Raw genomic sequence first — 21,228 nt, forward strand, 5'->3', positions numbered from 1 at the left:
CATAATTACTTCCCATACTCGTTCCCTTACCCGACCTAACCCCCAAACCATTAAAAAATCACTTCTATATTCTTGTGCCTTGATATTCCAGAGCACGAACACGGTCGTTTGATCAAAGGCCAAGGTTACAAGGTTACAGCAAATATCCGTCATATTTTGTGTTCAGAGCATAACTGAATAACAACTCAAGGTATCAACTTTAAACTTGGCATACAGGTAGGTGGCGACGAAAAAAGTGTACAGAGCTCATGAACTTGGTTGGTAGTTCAAACTTCAAGGTTCCAAATTGAGTTAATATTTTCTCCCTTCTTCACACACATATTGGCCCCATCCCCTCCTGCTAAAACCACATTTTAGTTTATTTTGCCTTTGTATTTCATCACCACCGCCGCACAAGCCCTCCCTCACCCGCCGCTACATTACATACCACCTCCTAGATACACACACACACTAAAAAAATATTTAAATTTTACTTCCTCTTTCTCTGATCTAGAACTTCGTAGAACTTTGAAGAACTTCGTGAGAATATTTCCCCACTTTGCAGAGCCTTTGCTTAAGTTTTTATGCCTCGTCAATTTATCGTGGATCTAAGACCTTTCAGGGTAAGGCAGAAGATGTAAAACAGACCTGGTCTCTTACGAATTTCTTTTTAATCAAGTCTGCCTTTGTAACCTTAGAGTGATTGTCTGCTAATTTGTATTTCTAGTACTGCCGCTTGTTTTCATTGCCTCTCAGGTGTTTGTCAGTGTACAAAAATTACACCTGGTGACTTTTCATTATTCCTTATTACTGACCTGACAGATTCAGGCTTTTCTCTAACCATGGTTGCAACTTACTGATAAAGATCTGTTTTCTTCGCAAAAAAAAACAGTACTTTTAGCACGTCATTTTTCCTTTTATATCTTATGGTTTGCAATGTTCCAAGTATTTGCGTTTCTTGATCTTATTATCTCTAAAGACATTATTAGTTACACTGCTTGTTGGTGACAGGATACGGGATATACGCTGTCGAGGAAATCCATATCAGGCGAGAGCGTAGCTCGAGCCTGATATGGATTTTCGAGACAGCGTATATCCCGTATCCTGTCACCAACAAGCAGTGTAACGATTTTATCTTGCCGACTACCTTTTACATCCTCACTGTACTGATTGACACAGATTTTATATTATAATAAAGCTACTTACAGTTACAGTGCAGACTGGAATCCTGAAATCTTCCCTGGTTTTCATGCTTTGATTATAGTTGATTAATACCAGCCATAAAATGAAAAATGAACTGTATTTTGACAGAATCACAAAACACAGAAGCTCATTTATACAGGTTATGAACTGGTTTTGAAAAACTTTTACGTTCCATCCTTTCGAAAAATCATCAGATTAGACGATGTCAGAAATGTCTTTTCAAACTTCCGCTTTAGTCCGTTTCCTGTTAATTCCTTTATCTTGCAGATAGATTAAATAATCCTACAACAAACTGCTGTCTTACAAATGCGTCAATTCCTTTGCTTTCCGATGATTTTACTAAAACAACATCAACTTGTCAACGGTCAAGGTCAATCGCGGCCGTGCCATACAGAGTTACTGTTCTTCTATATATAATTTCTACTCACTTCACGAACCTAACTTAGATAGGAAAAATAAGAACGGCAAGACAACACTAATTTTTTTTATCTCGGAAATGATATCTATAGCTTGGGCTTATAATCTGACTTGTTTTAATTACGATAGCGGTGCGGCAGCCATTTTGTTTTTAATCAAATTTCATATCTGTAATGTACTAGCAGGATATGGAATATATCCTGTCTCCACGTGACGTCTGTTGACCAATAGAAATGCAAGAATCTTGTAGGAGGCGAGATAAGATAACCTTATTCTGACACATTAGTCAAGACATCTGATTTCTTACAACATATGACACATGACAAATGCGTGCAATTTGAATATTTTGTAAATACATTTCAGTTCTGTGTGACGATATAGGGCCTAAGGGCTATATTCATAGACAATACTCTAACACCACTCATTGAGTACACTCAAATAAATAGCCTAACGGTCACGTCTTTACTCAGGAAAGATTCGATTTGTATTCATAAAGGTGAGTGACAGTCGAGTCAACTCCCAAGAGTGAGTGAATGTTGAGGGAGGTCCTGGGGACACTTGAGTGTTTCTCAAGGTCTCAAAATGTAAGTTAAGATGATAAATTTACAATATTTAATTAATTAGAAGTAAGATAATAGTGTCATGTATGTATTTAAAGCGAAAGATCATATTTGTGCAAGGTATTTTGGAAAAAAAAATATTATGTTCTTTTTTAATACATATTGCTGCGGATGACAAAAGCAAAACGACCCAACAAATTAAAAGACAGTAAATTCATGCAAACGTTTAAAATAAATAAAGGGAGTCAAATATACATTTACGAAACCTAATCTAATGGGGCTCGTCAAGTCACTCTCAGAAAAATACATAGTATTAATAAATATTTACATTTCACAAGCCTAGATATTGTTTAATTCATACATTACCTTAAATTTCATATCATGAAGAAAAACCTATATTTATCTAATCTCATTGTTTAAATGACAATGGAAACGCTTATTTTATAAAAAGATATGTGTCTAATAATTGAAAATATATATGCGGCCTGGCATTCGGGAAACACCAACAATTATTTAAGTATAAATTTCATTCTGACTGACGGACGGACGGGCGGAAGGACGAATTGTAAAACAAATAGACGGGTGGACGGACAAACATACAGACAAGCAATAAGATGACAACTTCCGACTACAAAAATGATGATCAGCACTTTTGCATACCTTTGATGCTATTGTCATATAAACCGTTATAATCCGTTAAATCCATTGGGTACAATGAAACCATTACTCGAGCTGTCCTTCCGAAAGTTAAGATTGAGTGGGATTTATGAATATGACTATCGAACTCCACTCACACTTCCGCAAGGTCTACTCGAGGTTCACTTGAGTGATACTTACCCAAGTTTGAGTCAAGTGTGAGTTTGAGTGACGACTATGAATATGGCCCTAAGTCTTTAATCGTTAGACAGTTTTCAACTCTAATCCCGTCGTGTATTACTCTAACCAGGCTAATTATAGCGATGTCTTCATGTTTGGATCGTTTTAATGTCACATATTAAATCCTCCTTGTTGAATTGTGCGCTGCGCACTATTGACCTAGGTACCAATTAGTTATTTCAAACAAAGTTTCGCCTAAAGGTGTGCTGATCTTTTTATTATTGTTGGCTGTTCATGGTTTCACTACATTTTTTCATTTATGTATTAAGAGATTCGCGCTTATTTAACTATTACTTATAATAACAGAACTTGTTCTTATTATAGTATTTTGTTGTCTACCAACGTGTCAATGGCACCTACCTCAAAAGATTTGAAAAAAAAATAGCATGAATGATTGTACCTTTATATTTCCGTCACTGAAGAAGATGGAACAAAACAATTCCTGCGAAATTTCAAGCGTCTTTGATGCAATATGCTTAATAAGGCTTCGGCTGTCTCCATTAAGATGTTCTCTAGAATATAACAAGTGAATGAAGTATTGCCATGCAATACAAAGTCCCCTACTGGAAGGCACCCAATTTTCTCCACTGCAGTATAACATAATGAACTGATATCTGTCAGTTATATATAAACAATATTGTACTATATATACAATATGTTATAACAACACACTTGGATTAAAAAGTGCATATATAAAAACCCACAGTTGTTTTCATATTGAATTGTTTTGGCTGATTATAAAAATGTAAGTTATTTATAGTAACAACAAAGGGAAATTAATCTTAAAAAAAAACTATATAATATAAGTCCACAAGACACTCTTTACCAGGTAGAGATAGGTCAAAATACACCTAAAAATTGGATGTAACATGCATGTTGTACCACAGAAAAGTGGTCTCGATTTTTCTCTACCGCCAGTAATAAAAAAAGTTATAATAAATCTATTTATAGTAAAAACAAAGGGACGTAATTCAAAAAACAAGGATGCCTCATGGTGGTGAACATTTGGTCCAAGTTACATCAAAATCCCTCCATGCATGAAGAAGAAATGCTCCGTACAAAATCATTCTTGAATTTGACCTTTGACCTCTAAATATTACCTTGACCTTAGACCTAGGGACCTGGTTCTTGCGCATGACAATCCGTCTTATGTTGGTGAACATTTGTACCAAGTTTCATCAAAATCCCTTCATGCATGAAGAAGAAATATTCCAAACAAAGTCATTCTTGTGTCTGATCTTTGGTCTCTAAGTGTGACCTTGACATTAGACCTTGGGCCTGGGTTTTGCGCATGACAAGTTGTCTCATCCAGGGGAATATTTGTGCCAACTGATATCTAGATCCTGTTTTGCATGACAAAGTTATAGACCGGACAGGAAAAAAATCCTCTTGACGTTTGATCTCAAAGTGTGACCTTGACCTTTAAGCTAAGGTACTGGGTGTTGCGCAAGACACGTCGTCTCATCATGGGGAACATTTACGCCAAGTAATATTATAATCCCTTGATGGACGACAGATTTCTGGATCGGACAGGAAAAAAACCTTACTGACATTTGACCTCCAATTGTGACCTTAACCTTGGAGCTAAGGGTCTGGACTTTGCGCATGACATGTTGTCTCATCATGGGGAACATTTGTGCCAAGTAATATTAAAATCCCTTCATGGATGGCGGAGTTATGGACGGGACAGGAAAAAACTCTGTTTACCTTTGACCCCAATTGTGACCTTGACCTTTGAGCTAGGGGTCCGGGACTTGCGCATGACACGTCGTCTCATCATGGGAAACATATGTGCCAAGTGATATTAAAATCCCTTAATGAATGTCAGAGTTATGGACCGAACACGTAACAGACCCTGTTCATGCTATGTTAACATTTGACTGCTATGACCTTGACCTTTGAGCTAGGGGTCTGAAAGTTGTGCATGACACATCGTCTTATTATGAGGTACATTTGTGCCAAGTAATATTAAAATCCCTTCATGGATGGGAGAGTTATGGACCGGACAGGAAAACAGCCTTGTTGACCTTTGACCTCCAATTGTGACCTTGACCTTTAAGCTAGGGGTCCAGGTTTTGCGCATGACACGTCGTCTCATCATGGGGAACGTTTTTGCCAAGTAATATTAAAATCCGTTCATGGATGGGAGAGTTATGGACCGGACAGGAAAAAATTCCTGTTGACCTTTGACCTCCAATTGTGACCTAGACCTTTGAGCTAGGGGTCTGGGATTTGCGCATGACACGTCATCTCATCATGGGAAACATTTCTGCCAAGTTATACTAAAATCCCTTCAAGGATGGGAGAGTTATGGACCGGACAGGAAAAAAGCCCTGTCGACCTTTGACCTCCAATTTTGACCTTGACCTTTGAGCTAGGGTCCGGGTTTTGCGCGTGACAGGTTGTCTCATCATGGGGAACATTTGTGCCAAGTAATATTAAAATCCCTTCATGGATGACAGAGTTATGGACCGGATACGAAATTGCGGACGGACGGACAGACAGACAGACGAACGGACGGAATGACGGAAAAGCGCATTCCTATAGTCCCCGAAACTGTTTTTCAACCAGTAGGGGACTAATAAACTAAAAGTTCACGAAGCACTTCCAGGCGACATAATCCATAAGCTGCACAGACTGGGAGATTAATTGGAGAAGCCGTAGGCTAAGTGATATAAATAGCTTTAATGAACCGGTCAGTATCACACACTGTTGACGAGAGTTTATGTAGTTATACATGCATTATAATGTTTATTATTGTGTAACTTCTTATATAAATCGCAGATCAATATTTTGATGTCTATTGTTAAACACGTGTTTGCTGGAGTAAAGTAAAATCCTGAGAGGAAAAAAAGTATTTCAAGATAAATTCATCATGGCGTGTAATGAAAACACTTACTGAATGACTTCCCGGTCAATAGTCAAAATTAATTGCCCTCGGACCCCGAACAATAGTCTATACTATTGATTGGTAAGTATTTCAATAAGTGTGCAATTGTCACCTACGTTTGCATTTTTGCAACAAAAAAATCAACTTAACCTTTTATCCAAACAAAAAAAAAAAACAACAACAACAAAAAACAACAACAACAACTGCTCAATATGTTATTTCCAATGGCGTAATGACTAGACTAGCTCCTAGACTATGATATATCTTTTTACATTTTTATGACTGAATGTAGTAAACTGAACTAGTCTATATCCAATGTCCAATATCATAGTCTGATAGTTTTAACATCACTCCTCTGTGAAAATCTCTAAAATAGACTGGCTTTTGTTTCTCTGAAATGGAATTAGACAGAAAAGTGGAAACATGTAGAAATATATTTTGTCAGGACTTGAAGGAGGTCGGTGCGAGGTTATCAACGGTTAGGGAGGTAGTGTGCACCACCTGACTATGGCTAATCTTTACCTTGGAAACTAGCACTTAATTGTTTCCTTATTTATTTTCGTGTGTGTATTTTTTGTAGTTTTCTGTATATTATTTCATTGTATATACATAATATACTTAAGCATGGTGACGTACTATTTACACCTAAATCAAGCACACTCCACAAACATAACTAAATTTCAAGCTTTGTCACATATACGCAGGTAAATATGATGGACAAAATATCGCAAGTATTTCAATACATATGCTCGGCCAGCACAAGCTTTAACCAAGAAACATTCAAAACCAAACAATCAATCTGCAAATCTCAGAGCAAAATACATATTCGAAACAATACACAACCAATCTGCAGAAAATCAGTTTATACACCTCTAAAACTGAAAACAACCCATCAACACACAAATCCAAACAACCAACCAAATATAAACCGTTTAAATTCACTAAACAACCAACAATTCCAACTGCCAACATGAACCAAAATATCAACTTCAAACAAAACCACAATTAAACCACCAACAACCAAAATATTCGCTGAGCAAATAATGAAACGTATGTCACAATTCTCCAACAAATAAATCAACTAAATAACTTTATAACTGCATGTACAACATGCGACTTTCTCCCGCTAAAGAGCGACTCTCATTTGACTTAAGTTTAAGATTTTACTTAAGTTTGTAGTGATTTCAACTTAAGTCTAAGTAAAAACTTAAGTTCTAGTCATAAAACAGCTAAAACTTAAGATACGTAAGAAATGACTTAAGTCAGAAAATAAAATAGCGTGGTGAGTACGATTAAAGTGTTGTTTTCAGATAAAAGCACTTTAAACATAATTGTGCATGTTGTATCTGTCTGAAATTAATGTTGTTTTTTTAATGTTTTCGTCCACAATAAAAAAACAAGAATTACTTATTAAGTTGTTTTATGAATAACAAATATACTTAAGTAAAATAAATTTCTAACCTAAGTAATACTTTTGAAGTAAATAATCAATTTCTTATACTTATACTTATACTTATGATGCTTTATGAATACGGCCCCAGGTATAGATAAACTTGTTTTCAGCTGCCGTTTAAGCTAGCATACAGTACATAATTATTTACAACTGATGGTTTAACCGTTAAAAAAAATTATTCTGACATATTTATTATCAGTCTAGTGGCTCGTCTATGTAATGACCAGCCACCTATATGAATATTCGATATTCTTTTCCGGCATCTCCATATGTCCGAATGAGCTTGATGAGCGTTAGTCACGCTTCCTTTAACCTTAAATATCCTTAGGCATGTTTCAAAAATGTATGCATGAAGAAAATCATCATGTATCACATTTTCCAAATGCATATGTGGGGCGTAATTCCTATTTTCGTCTGAATGTTTGGTGGATTATTAGCATTTGTTATTTATTTAGTACCATCGTTATTATTTTTCATCTGAATATGTCCTTAATTGCACAGACCTAAACAAAATAAGACGTGTATCGATAGGATATTGGTGTCCTCACTTCCTGTCATTTTGCGGGATCGTGAGTTCGATCCTCGGGCGTGGCGTATGTTCTCCGTGACGATTTGATAAAAGACATTGTCTGAACTCATTCGTCCACTGATTCATATATGTGGGAAGTTGGCAACTTGAAAGAACATGTCCGTACTGGTACATATTCCGGGAAAATTGGTTAGGTTAACTGCCCGCCTTTACATAACTGAAATACTGTTTAAAATAACCCAAAACTAAAAAAAAAAAAAAACAAAAAAAAAAAAAAACAAAAAAAAAAACACGTTTTGAGATACATGTATATGTAACATCATTTACAACATTTAGAACTCCTTTGCATGGTACATATTCCGGGAAAATTGGTTAGGTTAACTGCCCGCCTTTACATAACTGAAATACTGTTTAAAATAACCCAAAACTAAAAAAAAAAACCAAAAAAAAAAAAACACGTTTTGAGATATATGTAACATCATTTACAACATTTAGAACTCCTTTGCATATTTTGACAAAGTCAGGAGCCATAACCATTATCTGGCTGCGCGAAATGCCAAACAAAAGCCAAGGTGCACATCGTTACAAGCTGAATAACCATGCCATAACATTTCATGACTCTAGCTTTTGAGATATGTACGACGGACGGAGCACAAACGTAAATAGACAAGGGTAAATCTACGTGCCCTCTCAACCAAAATATAATTAAAGAAAGTCTAACTATTATGTAACTGTTAAGGCGGTCAGGTGGGTTGAGTTCTGCTCAGGCGTAGACGGTAGCTTGCATTTCCACTATAGTCTATGAATAGGCTCAATCAAACCAACCCTGCAACATTTTCGTTATGTTGTGTTAGGCGACCTGCGGTTTTCACCTTTTCTATTCTATTCAAAACTTCAGTAATCTTGTTAGACAACTGAAAAATCATGACATTGTACATAATGTACACAATCTTTAACTATTAATGAGAGAGATATTTTATATCGTGTTGGGCAACCTGTGTTTTTTTCTGTTATTTTCCCATTATTCTGATAAATGTCTAATTAGGAATGTGGGCTCTATATGATACTTTCAAGTTATATATAGGACTAAGATGTACAATAAATGAAATACAACAAACATTATTTTATTCCGCCTAGGGGCGTGAAACTCACCGTTTAAAAGGAACAAGAAAATTATAACCCAAGTGTTATATGTTGACGATTACGTTGGTGTATTTACTTAGAGGGTATTGTTGTTGTTGTTGCAATATGCCACCATTGTACTGATATTGCTAAAGGTAAGCCTTAGGAAACCTACATTGAGATAATAGAGCAAGGATACTTTAAAATGCAGGTCACCTTAGTTCGAAGGCCAGTTATTGCCTTATTTGTAAAATGTTTGACTATAATTGAGACGTGCCATGTGAAAACCAACATAGTGGGTTTGCGACCAGCATGGATCCAGACCAGCCTGCGCATCCGCGCAGTCTGGTCAGGCTCCATGCTGTTCGCTTTTAAAGCCTATTGGAATTGGAGAAACTGTTAGCGAACAGCATGGATCCTGACCAGACTGCGCGGGTGCGCAGGCTGGTCTGGATCCATGCTGGTCGCAAACCCACTATGTTGGTTTTCCCATGGCACGGCTCAATTATGCATATCAAACATTAAGCACATAAATACTTAACTTGAAATAACTTTAATCCAAGTATAAAACTAAAAATATAAGACACTGTTTATTCCAGAAATAAGTTTAGAGTTGATTACCGAAAGAGGAATGGGCATAACCATGCCAGAGCCTTGTACCTTTAAGGAATTGCAGTGTGAGTTATAAACTAATACATAGAAACAACGACATAGTAACAACACGATATACAATATACAACAATCCTTATACAACGATTCTTAACAAATGCACAAATGCTTATACAGAAGAAGTAGTATAAAACTTACTTATAATCAATTAAAATCCAATTAAAGTAACGCAATGAAATGGGTTTAAAAATTAGCATAAATTAACTTTACAAAGCAGCAGTATTAGGAATTTGGAATAAAAGGCCTATACCCCCACCCCTCTATCATATGAAATAAATGTGGCAAATAACACTATGCTCTTTGATTTCTTTCCTGTCTTATGAAACCTATTTTTCTCGTTTGTATTTTTAAAGTTGATGCCATTATTATGGGTCAAGCCAGACATTAAAAATGAAAATTTGAAATTTTGCAAACTGAAAGGACAAAATCGTCATATACGACATACATTGCACTGTCAAGGAATATTCCCTGTTGTAATCGTTAATGTTCATATACAGTTAAAACAAGAGCTACGGGTGCCATCGCTCGTCTGCAAGTGCTGTACAGTATGTAAGAAAACGAGTTACAAAATTTCTAAGTACAAAAAGGGTCATAATTCTGACAAAAATCAGGTTAGAGTTATGTGTTTTGACCTGCATAGTTATCTAATAAGGATAAACAAGTGTGCAAAGTTTCAAAGCTGTAGCTCTTATAGTTTTTGAGAAAAGGTGGACATAAACAAGAACTCCTAACAAGAGACTCAAATTGTCTAAGTACATAAAGGGCCATAATTCTAACAAAATGCATATCAGAGTTATATAGGTATTGGCCTACACAGTCATATAATGATGATAAACAAGTGTGCAAAGTTTCAAAGCTGTAGCTCTTACAGTTTTTGAGAAAAGGTGGACCTAAAAAAAATCTTAACCAAGAAACTCAATTTTCTAAGTATAAAAAGGGCCATAATTTTAACAATATGCATATCAGAGTTACGGGTCGGTCTTTGCCTACACAGTCATATAATGATGATAAACAAGTGTGCAAAGTTTTAAAGCTGTAGCTCTTATAGTTTTTGAGAAAAGGTGGACATAAACAAAAATCTTAACCAAGAAACTCAATTTTCTAAGTATAAAAAGGGCCATAATATTAACAATATGCATATCAGAGTTACGGGTCGGTCTTAGCCTACACAGTCACATAATGATGATAAACATGTGTGCAAAGTTTTAAAGCTGTAGCTCTTACAGTTTTTGAGAAAATGTGGACCTAAACAAAAATCTTACACTGCAGAAAAACAAAGTGTGGTCTCAACTCAACTTAATACATCAGATACTGTGCGTTCTTAAAACGTTTACAACCCGCCCGCTTAGCTCAGTAGGTAGAGCGTCGGTCTACGGATCGCGGGGTCGTGAGTTCGATCCTCGGGCTGGGCGTATGTTCTCCGTGACTATTTGATAAACGACATTGTGTCTGAAATCATTAGTCCTCCACCACTGATTCATGTGGGGAAGTTGGCAGTTACTTGCGGAGAACCGGTTTGTACTGGTACAGAATCCAGGAACACTGGTTAAGTTAACTGCCCGCCGTTACATGACTGAAATACTGTTGAAAAACGGCGTTAAACCCAAAACAAACAAAAAATAAAACGTTTAGACATTTAACACACTGTCTTGCCGTGGCCTAATATACGTCACTGTCAGTTTGTATCTAGATAGTTACATTCCTCTTTTTTTTTTTTCATGCAAATTATGCACAGTTACAATCAAGGATATACTATCTGTAGCATGTATTTAAAGATTTTTTTCTAAGGCCTGCGTAGAAATTAACCTGTGATAGTTTATAAGGTAGAAAATCTCGTTAAACTAATATCACACTGAAGTTACTTGTATTTACTGTTTTTTTTTAAATAAAAAATGTTATACCCAGTATATTGTAAAGATTATCGCTGTTTGCTTGCAAAATAATGAAGAAACATCTATGAATGATAAAGTAATTCGCAAGTAAAAATCTGTCACGCAGAACCTCAGTATTACCACATGTAATGATGTATATCCACTAAAAATACGATCAGACCTTAATTATATATATATATAAAAAAAACAAACAAAAAAACAAAAAAAAAAACTAGACATGCTGGTGTTCTTTTACTCCTTTCGTGCCTTTGTTATTGACATTTTATAGTATTTAAAACCATCGAACAAAAAAAATAATCGTTCGTGCGTTTGTTTGTTTTGTTGGATTTAACGTCAATAAAACAAAAGTTTGATTAGCGTAATAAAGGAAATATGTTATAGTTTTGAGTAAGTACCTAGAACAAAGGATTTATTGTTATAGTACCATTTATAGTGAATTATATGATACATGAATATCATCCTGGTAAACTTAAAACAAGTCCATTGGTATGAGTGGATGTTGAGGACTAAATTCTGTAAACATCGTCCTTAACATTCACAACTATCTTGTTAACATTGGGTTAATACATGGGTTATAAATGTTTTATAAATGCTTGAGTGAGCCAAATAAATAAGAGCACTAATAATACAAAAAAACAGCAGGCTTATTAAACATACCTAACGTAATTATATATATAATCATAAATATCAATAAATTCATTCAACCCATTTTCACAAATCATCTAAATGTCACGGTGGTATGATTAGCCTATGCACTTATAGTTTTCTATTTACTACAAATATACTCAACAAATATATACATTCCGCCTTGTAGCGATGCACCCTCATTTATATGTTACGGTGGTATGATTAGCCTATGCACTTATAGTCTTCTCTTTACTACACATATACTCAACAAATATATACGAATCGCCTTGTAGCGATGCACCCTCATTTATATGTTACGGTGGTATGATTAGCCTATGCACTTATAGTCTTCTCTTTACTACAACTCTACTCAACAAATATATACATTCCGCCTTGTAGCGATGCACCCTCATTTATATGTTACGGTGGTATGATTAGCCTATGCACTTATAGTCTTCTCTTTACTACAACTATACTCAACAAATATATACATTCCGCCTTGTAGCGATGCACCCTCATTTATATGTTACGGTGGTATGATTAGCCTATGCACTTATAGTCTTCTCTTTACTACAACTCTACTCAACAAATATATACATTCCGCCTTGTAGCGATGCACCCTCATTTATATGTTACGGTGGTATGATTAGCCTATGCATTTATAGTCTTCTCTTTACTACAACTCTACTCAACAAATATATACATTCCGCCTTGTAGCGATGCACCCTCATTTATATGTTACGGTGGTATGATTAGCCTATGCATTTATAGTCTTCTCTTTACTACAACTATACTCAACAAATATATACATTCCGCCTTGTAGCGATGCATCCTCATTTATATGTTACGGTGGTATGATTAGCCTATGCACTTATAGTCTTCTCTTTACTACAACTATACTCAACAAATATATACATTCCGCCTTGTAGCGATGCACCCTCATTTATATGTTACGGTGGTATGATTAGCCTATGCACTTATAGTCTTCTCTTTACTACAACTATACTCAACAAATATATACATTCCGCCTTGTAGCGATGCACCCTCATTTATGTTACGGTGGTATGATTAGCCTATGCACTTATAGTCTTCTCTTTACTACAACTATACTCAACAAATATATACATTCCGCCTTGTAGCGATGCACCCTCATTTATATGTTACGGTGGTATGATTAGCCTATGCACTTATAGTCTTCTCTTTACTACAAATATACTCAACAAATATATACATTCCGCCTTGTAGCGATGCACCCTCATTTAAATGTTACGGTGGTATGATTAGCCTATGCACTTATAGTCTTCTCTTTACTACAAATATACTCAACAAATATATACATTTCGCCTTGTAGCGATGCACCCTCATTTATATGTCACGGTGGTATGATTAGCCTATGCACTTATAGTCTTCTCTTTACTACAAATATACTCAACAAATATATACATTCCGCCTTGTAGCGATGCACCCTCATTTATATGTTACGGTGGTATGATTAGCCTATGCACTTATAGTCTTCTCTTTACTACAAATATACTCAACAAATATATACATTCCGCCTTGCAGCGATGCACCCTCATTTATATGTTACGGTGGTATGATTAGCCTATGCACTTATAGTCTTCTCTTTACTACAAATATACTCAACAAATATATACATTCCGCCTTGTAGCGATGCACCCTCATTTATATGTTACGGTGGTATGATTAGCCTATGCACTTATAGTCTTCTCTTTACTACAAATATACTCAACAAATATATACATTCCGCCTTGCAGCGATGCACCCTCATTTATATGTTACGGTGGTATGATTAGCCTATGCATTTATAGTCTTCTCTTTACTAGAAATTTACTCAACAAATATATACATTCCGCCTTGTAGCGATGCACCCTCATTTATATGTTACGGTGGTATGATTAGCCTATGCACTTATAGTCTTCTCTTTACTACAAATATACTCAACAAATATATACATTCCGCCTTGTAGCGATGCACCCTCATTTATATGTTACGGTGGTATGATTAGCCTATGCACTTATAGGAGAGATCGTGTTTGTGTACAAATCCGGTGTATTTTCTATTTTTAGAACTGATAAGACTGTGATCGGGTGGACAGAAGCCGATCGTCTATGTTTTTTGTAAACAGTGATGTTTTTCTAACGGTCTAAACTTTCTTAAAACACAAATTACATAAATAATTTTTTGATCAATGGAAAGGTTATAAAACAAGCAATTTATTGATTACTTTTAATTGTTATTTCGAAATAAAATGGATTAATTATGAACGCTTAACTTACACTGTTTTTCTAAAGGTTGTGAAAATCACTACGCCGCTTTTAAAATTATATGTCATTTAAAACGGTTATTATTTGAAAAAAGATATTTGGATACAAAAATATGAAGATCGTTAGTATTTCAAGTCTTTTTGAATTTTGAAAATCCATAAATGAGCAAAAAAGTTATTAAAAATTAAAAATTCTGATTCAATACGCAAACGGTGTTAAAAACATTTGTTTTGCCAACCACCAGATAAACAGATGTTAACGCGTGACGTCACGGCGATCTCTCCTATAGTCTTCTCTTTACTACAAATATACTCAACCAATATATACATTCCGCCTTGTAACGATGCACCCTCATTTATATGTTACGGTGGTATGATTAGCCTATGCACTTATAGTCTTCTCTTTACTACAAATATACTCAACAAATATATACATTTCGCCTTATAGCGATGCACCCTTATTTATATGTTACGGTGGTATGATTAGCCTATGCACTTATAGTCTTCTCTTTACTACAAATTTACTCAACAATCATATACATTCCGCCTTGTAGCGATGCACCCTCATTTATATGTTACGGTGGTATGATTAGCCTATGCACTTATAGTCTTCTCTTTACTACAATATACTCAACAAATATATACATTCCGCCTTGTAGCGATGCACCCTCATATATATAACGGTGGTATGATTAGCCTATGCACTTATAGTCTTCTCTCTACTACAAATATACTCAACAAATATATACATTCCGCCTTGTAGCGATGCACCCTCATTTATATGTTACGGTGGTATGATTAGCCTATGCACTTATAGTCTTCTCTTTACTACAAATATACTCAACAAATATATACATTTCGCCTTGTAGAGATGCACCCTGGCTACGAGAGGCCGTTTATTACGATACACATTATATGAATAATTATGTCGATACAATTATACAGTTATACAAACGATACTATAACTTTTGCATCAAATGTGACAAAATTTATCTTTATGGCTCTCTCAATTTTCCACCTCACCGGAAAACACGACGTCCAGGAAAACCCCAGAGAATTTAGCTCTGAAAACATGTGTCAAAAAAACAAAAACAAGTTCAGTGCCTTCCTCAGTAGTGTGTGTGGACTTCACACATATACAATAGTATTCAAAAATGTTATGCAGTTTTAAACAGATAGATAGATATATCTTTTATTCCACCATAAGATGAGAAATATAAATACAATTTACATACAATGAGCAAATATGTATAAACACAAATAAGAACACATACATACAGCACAAATATTTACAAACAAACAAACAAACAAAAAACACAATAGTTTCACAGTTATTTTACAATTTTCTCTAAACAGATGGCCCTACACAGACACCCTATGTGGGAATGCGAAAAGTATAGGGAATCTATAGGCCTGTTGAGTTTTAAGCTTTGTCCTAGCAATTATTTTAATACAGAAAAATATATGTCGGAAGCAAAAGGCATAGAGAATCTGTATGAATTGTCAGAATATGTAGTAAAAAATAAATAAATAAACAAATAAATAAATAAATAAATAAATAAATAAAGTTATTAAATAATCAAATTGATTACAGTAGGTAATTCAATATTTTTGTTAAGTGATGTATATATCTCAGAATTATCTTGAAGCATTTAATCCGCTTTACATCATCCATAGTTAGCGTGATAAACCCTGATAACATTTCAATAATCTGATCCATGCAAGGCATATTACATAGGTTGTTGAAGTTATCATCACCCAGGGATTTATGCAAAATGCGCCACATACTTTGTCTTATATTATCATTTGTTCGACAAAACAAAATGAGATGTACAGCGATTGATTCTGTCGTCAACTTACATTTAGGACAGATTGCATTATACGTAGTGATAAAAACTTTACCGACTACAACGACAACAGTCTTACAATAAGGCAAGTAATCCCTATATAGTTGACCAAAGCGCCATATATTACATGGCATAAGTTCTCCGTGAATGCTCCTAAAGCCATACAAACTTCCATCGAGGGTCAAACGTAACCTATAGTCGTACTTTGCTAGCCTGAGTATGCTTTTTTAACAATTGATTTCCATTTCTAACATGAGAATATAGATATCTAAAGATTTCTTCATGTATATATATCGTAGTTAGATGAAATTTTAACCTTAAAATTTTTAACATTTGAAAACGTAATGTGCGTACTATTGAGGTGCACGCTAGAACTGACCAATTTTACATCGATAAATTACATACCCGATTCAACTAATTTCTATTGGATGAATTTTAGACTAAACCATGAACCACTGGCTACTTATTCTATACCTCTTACTGAAGCGGTTTAATGAACCGTAACTTGCAGACATAACTTTTCCGCTATACAACGTAACGCGTGCGTGCGATATAGATGCCGGTCACTCGAAATGAGACGTAGTAAGCGAAAGTGTTATGGCTCTTACTACATTATATGGCTGATTTCTGCCAGTGTCGTTCTGTCGTTTTGGCGCCCCCGCCATAACGAAAGAACGACGTTTTCCTGTTTTGGCGTTGTCTCGTTCTGGCGCCCCCGCCAGAACGAAAGAACGACGTTTACCTCTTTTGGCGTTGTTTCGTTCCCTCGTTCTGGCGCCCCCATCCAAAACGATATAACGAAGAATGTAACGCGACAGAACGAAAGAACGAGAGAACGACACTTATAAACGGCGCCCTAAAAACGTCATCTTGGCGTTCTGTCGTTCTGGCGCCCCCGCCACAACGACGGAACGAAACAACGCCAAATGTGAAAATATTATTCCAACTCTGCCGTTATTATTATAATTATTATTATTTACCAGATTTTTATAGCGCTCTTTTCATCGATAAACTAAACGTTCAAAAGCGCTGTATAAACTACATATCACAGAAAGATATCAATAATAAAAGCTATTTAGCCTGAATCAGGTTTTACTCTACAATTAAATTGTACTAGATATTTTAAAGAATAATAAACAACAGTAAATAATTTCCATTGCAAAGGCATATAACAGTTTGTTTTCCAGTGCAAAGTTAGTTTCAATAGTTACGACTTTATCAAAATAACTCCGGCGGCAGGTCGACGAAACGTGCGACTTCGTTTGTCATTTTCCGATTTTATTAAAATTTTGATATCTTGTAATAAAAGTTTTGTGAAGGTATGCCATATTTTAAAAAATGACTGCAAGTCGTTTTAAAGAAAATGAGAAAATATAGTGTTGAAAGTATACTGAAGTATAATACAACACAGCCTATCTCACATACCAAGTGAAAATTAAAACCAAGTTTAGAAATTTTGATTTAACCTATAATTCTTAACCTGCAGATAACAATGCTTAAAACAGGGTCAAAACGGGACTGCAAAGATAAGCCAACTTACAATATTTAATATAAACATCTGATAATATTAACAACATGAGGACGTTTTTGGCTGTGTTTGCTTGCATAGGTAACAGTAGAAAATTTTAGTACTAATGTTTTATTCACGTAGGCCGTGACAAAGTTTTACATTATTTTGTTTAGTACTTTGCGATACTCTTAATACCCTGCAGCATTGTTTTGTATCAATAATGCGATTTACATTTGCTTTGAACAAAAAGAGAAGCAAAACTCCAAAGCAACATTAAGAGCACATAGTAGACGTAAAAGGGCAATATTTATATGGAACATTAGACAAAATTTGACAATATTATTGGTGGGACTGTCCAAACCAGGAATGATAAATTCCCATACGGAGTGTATTTTGGATTCCCCGCGTTCCTCTTTATTAAATAAAGTACCTGGCAATGTTTCATATAATTTAGACTGGCAGCATTCCTAGTAATACCTTATGTTACATCTCGATTTGTTTGTTTGCCATCTTAGAAAATCATTCAGTGCGACTTTACGTACTTACACTGTAATTCTTTTGCAGCTGTTGCGGCGGCGTTTGACTGTTTCGGAAGAAACAACTCTTGCGCGATGTCGCATGTGAAATGTGACACGGGATTCGATCCTTTCTGTGAACACTTTCCAGGGCCAATAGGACAGCGTATCGGTATTTGTACTTGCGACAAGGGTACGTATATTTAAACATTTACAGAACAATGATTTGAATGAAGTAAAGAGTCTCTGACGTTGTGTATGGATTTCAAATATAAAATTTGGGCATAATGTTTATCCTTAAAAATACTGGTATATCTACTTTGAAGTCAAGAACTCACTGAATCATTATATCAATTTAATGAAGTTTAGAAAATATAATATTGGGGCGTCTCCCTTTAAGTTCTATTTATAGATTATGGCACATATGTAAATTGTATACTCTACTCTTTTTATACAGATTGTAACACACATGTAGACTGATCTGCTTTGTTGCAGAATACTTAAGAGGCTCATAATGCCTTTGTTTAAAATGTGGCTGCCGCATTTTTCGTTATTAACACAGAATATGTTAATTTCATGTTAAATCCTATGTATGATAATTGTTTCCTATAATGTTTGATGAAAATAGTAGAAGGTTTTATTCAATATGTTGTCTCTGATATGATTTTGCATAACATCTATTTGGACAGCTGTTGTATCAGTTTTTAACATAAAATTTAAAGCCTTATGGAATTTTAAATGCTTTTTTTTGTATTGCTCTCTAAATTTGTAATTGTAGATTGTTGCATACCTGCAGAATTATCAAATGATTTACTTTGTTGCAGAATGCTCAAATGTTTTACTTTTTCATGCTGTCTAAATTTAAGTGTGTAATTTTAGAGTGTTGCATACGAGCAGTATGATCAAAACCTGTACTTAAACGTTCAATTTATAGACTGTACCTCAGCTGCAGATTGTTCAAATGCCCAAGCTGACGGTTGTCCCCCAATGGCTCATCCAGTGTGTGATACAACACACAAAGTTTGCCATTGTTTTGGACCTCACGTAAGTGCTGTTCTAACATGTTATATTGACTATTGTAAAAAGAACAAATACAACAACTAACGATCAAACTTGTTCATATGTATTTACTAAAAGGTCAACATTCACAGAAATGAAGTAGTAAATGGTTGACTTAATGCCATAAACAAAATTAGGCTAATATGTGTTATGACCCCGTTGAGTAAACTGTAGTCTTGCAGATTAAATAAGATTTAATCTATTTAAAGACCCACCACGACCTAGTGACCTACTTTTTCCTCCTACATGAACTTCGTGCAAATCATTCTGATAATACTGGTATAATACAGCTATTCTACAAAATGACAGGTGGACAATTTAGGCCCTCCCTGAATTAATGTGTTTTCACAACTTCATCTGCAAACTTATTCCGTCATTCTCTTTTCAATATAGTTTTATAAACATAGAATAATAACTATCTTACATTGTAGAAACAAAGTGTTGTTTAAACTCACTTAAATACATCAAGCACTGTGTATACTACTACATTAATTTAATAATATATTAGACATTATTAAAGACCCAACACGACATAATGACCTACTTTTTCCTCCCACACGAACTTCGTGCAAATCATTCTGATAATACAGTTATTCTACAAGATGACAGGTGGACAATTTAGGCCTTCCTTGAATTAATGTGTTTTCACAACTTCATCTGCAAACTTATTCGGTCGTTCTCTTCTCAGGATAGTTTTATAAACATAGAATAAGAAAACTATCTTACACTGTAGAAACAAAGTGTGGTCTAAACTTACCTTAATACACAAGTACTGCAAACTACTACATTAGTTTAATAATATATTTAGACATTAAACAAATTGTCTTGGCCTTATATATGTCACTGTCAATTTGTAATTAGAATACTTGTTATTTCTCATTTTCTTTATGCAAAGCATGTATAATTACCAACATGGAAATACAAAAGAATACAGTTATTTTGTGACGCGTCTTTATTTTGTTTGTTTGGTTTAACGTCGCACCGACACAATTTTAGGTCATATGGCGCGACGCGTCTTTAAGCTTGTCACATGTACTGGTTTGCTATATAGCCTACCCCGAGTCGGTAAATGCATTTACTGTTTATCAGTTAATAGCCTGTCCGTGTACCTGCAATTTGTAACGATTTAATGTGATCTTCGCAAGAAACTTAAAACTTTCCTACATGGCGAAAGTCGAATGAATTCCGACTATGATGCCAGAATTATTTACCAGGGAATCTAACTTTCCTGGTTATCCGAAAGAACAAGTATACACTTATTTTCATATTAACTGGCAAGATATGCAATAATTGTTTTATTATATGGCATTAGGAATAACTTTCAATGATATTTTTCTGTCTATTGTTGACGTACTAGCAAATATGTGCTGAAATATTGACCAGTCAATGGCACAGACTACTGACCGGCGATTTCTATAAGTAGCCATGTCATAATAGGTGTTAGAGAAGTTCCCTACTTTTAGTTTACATGTCAGTAGAATTTTTAACGGTAAGACCGTATTTTATTTTCTATTTCAGACTAGACCACCACATTTTGAGAATGAGTCATCTTAAAGATTTGATTATCATGCAGCTACTTGAAATGTTCATTCGTATGAAAAATAAAGATTCTAAAGGCTCTGTTATTACATATTTATCAATGTTTTATGTAACTGTTACAAACTTGTTTATCTAAATGCAACCAAATAAAAAATCAAGCCCAGCCCCGTATTCACCATATAACCAAGTCTGAAACATACTTAGATTTAAATAAGTAATTGTTGATGAATTTTATCCGTTGAGTATATAGCTGAATC

At 34.9% G+C, this 21,228-nt stretch overlaps 2 protein-coding genes across 3 annotated transcripts in view; one reads left to right on the plus strand and one right to left on the minus strand.

The window, feature by feature from the left end:
- The window catches only part of LOC123540699 (uncharacterized), a 49,527-nt gene that overhangs the window by 10,828 nt on the left and 17,471 nt on the right, over nt 1-21,228 (minus strand). Inside the window, exon 1 of one of the 2 annotated variants that reach the window (XM_053527442.1) lies at nt 3,436-3,561. The exons of the other annotated variant lie outside the window; for it this stretch is intronic. The gene's annotated coding sequence lies outside the window, so the exon portion shown is untranslated. Of the gene's footprint in view, nt 1-3,435; nt 3,562-21,228 lie in introns of those variants that run through there. 2 annotated transcript variants of the gene reach the window in all.
- LOC123540700 (uncharacterized) lies at nt 17,836-21,057 on the plus strand. The gene is made up of 4 exons (XM_053527444.1): nt 17,836-17,957; nt 18,423-18,566; nt 19,308-19,417; nt 20,951-21,057. Exons 1-4 carry the CDS (start codon nt 17,924-17,926, stop codon nt 20,984-20,986), a joined length of 324 nt encoding a protein of 107 aa, XP_053383419.1. The 5' UTR covers nt 17,836-17,923; the 3' UTR covers nt 20,987-21,057.

This window comes from Mercenaria mercenaria, chromosome 16, assembly GCF_021730395.1.
Source record: "Mercenaria mercenaria strain notata chromosome 16, MADL_Memer_1, whole genome shotgun sequence".
Taxonomy (NCBI): Eukaryota; Metazoa; Mollusca; class Bivalvia; order Venerida; family Veneridae; genus Mercenaria; species Mercenaria mercenaria.

Bases quoted from the DNA above. Each gene is read 5' to 3' on its own strand.
- LOC123540700 (XM_053527444.1), top strand. From the start codon at position 17,924: ATGAGGACGTTTTTGGCTGTGTTTGCTTGCATAG. The intron at 17,958-18,422 runs GTAACAGTAGAA...ATTCTTTTGCAG, and splicing joins GGCTGTGTTTGCTTGCATAG to CTGTTGCGGCGGCGTTTGAC. The intron at 19,418-20,950 runs GTAAGTGCTGTT...TTTCTATTTCAG, and splicing joins GCCATTGTTTTGGACCTCAC to ACTAGACCACCACATTTTGA.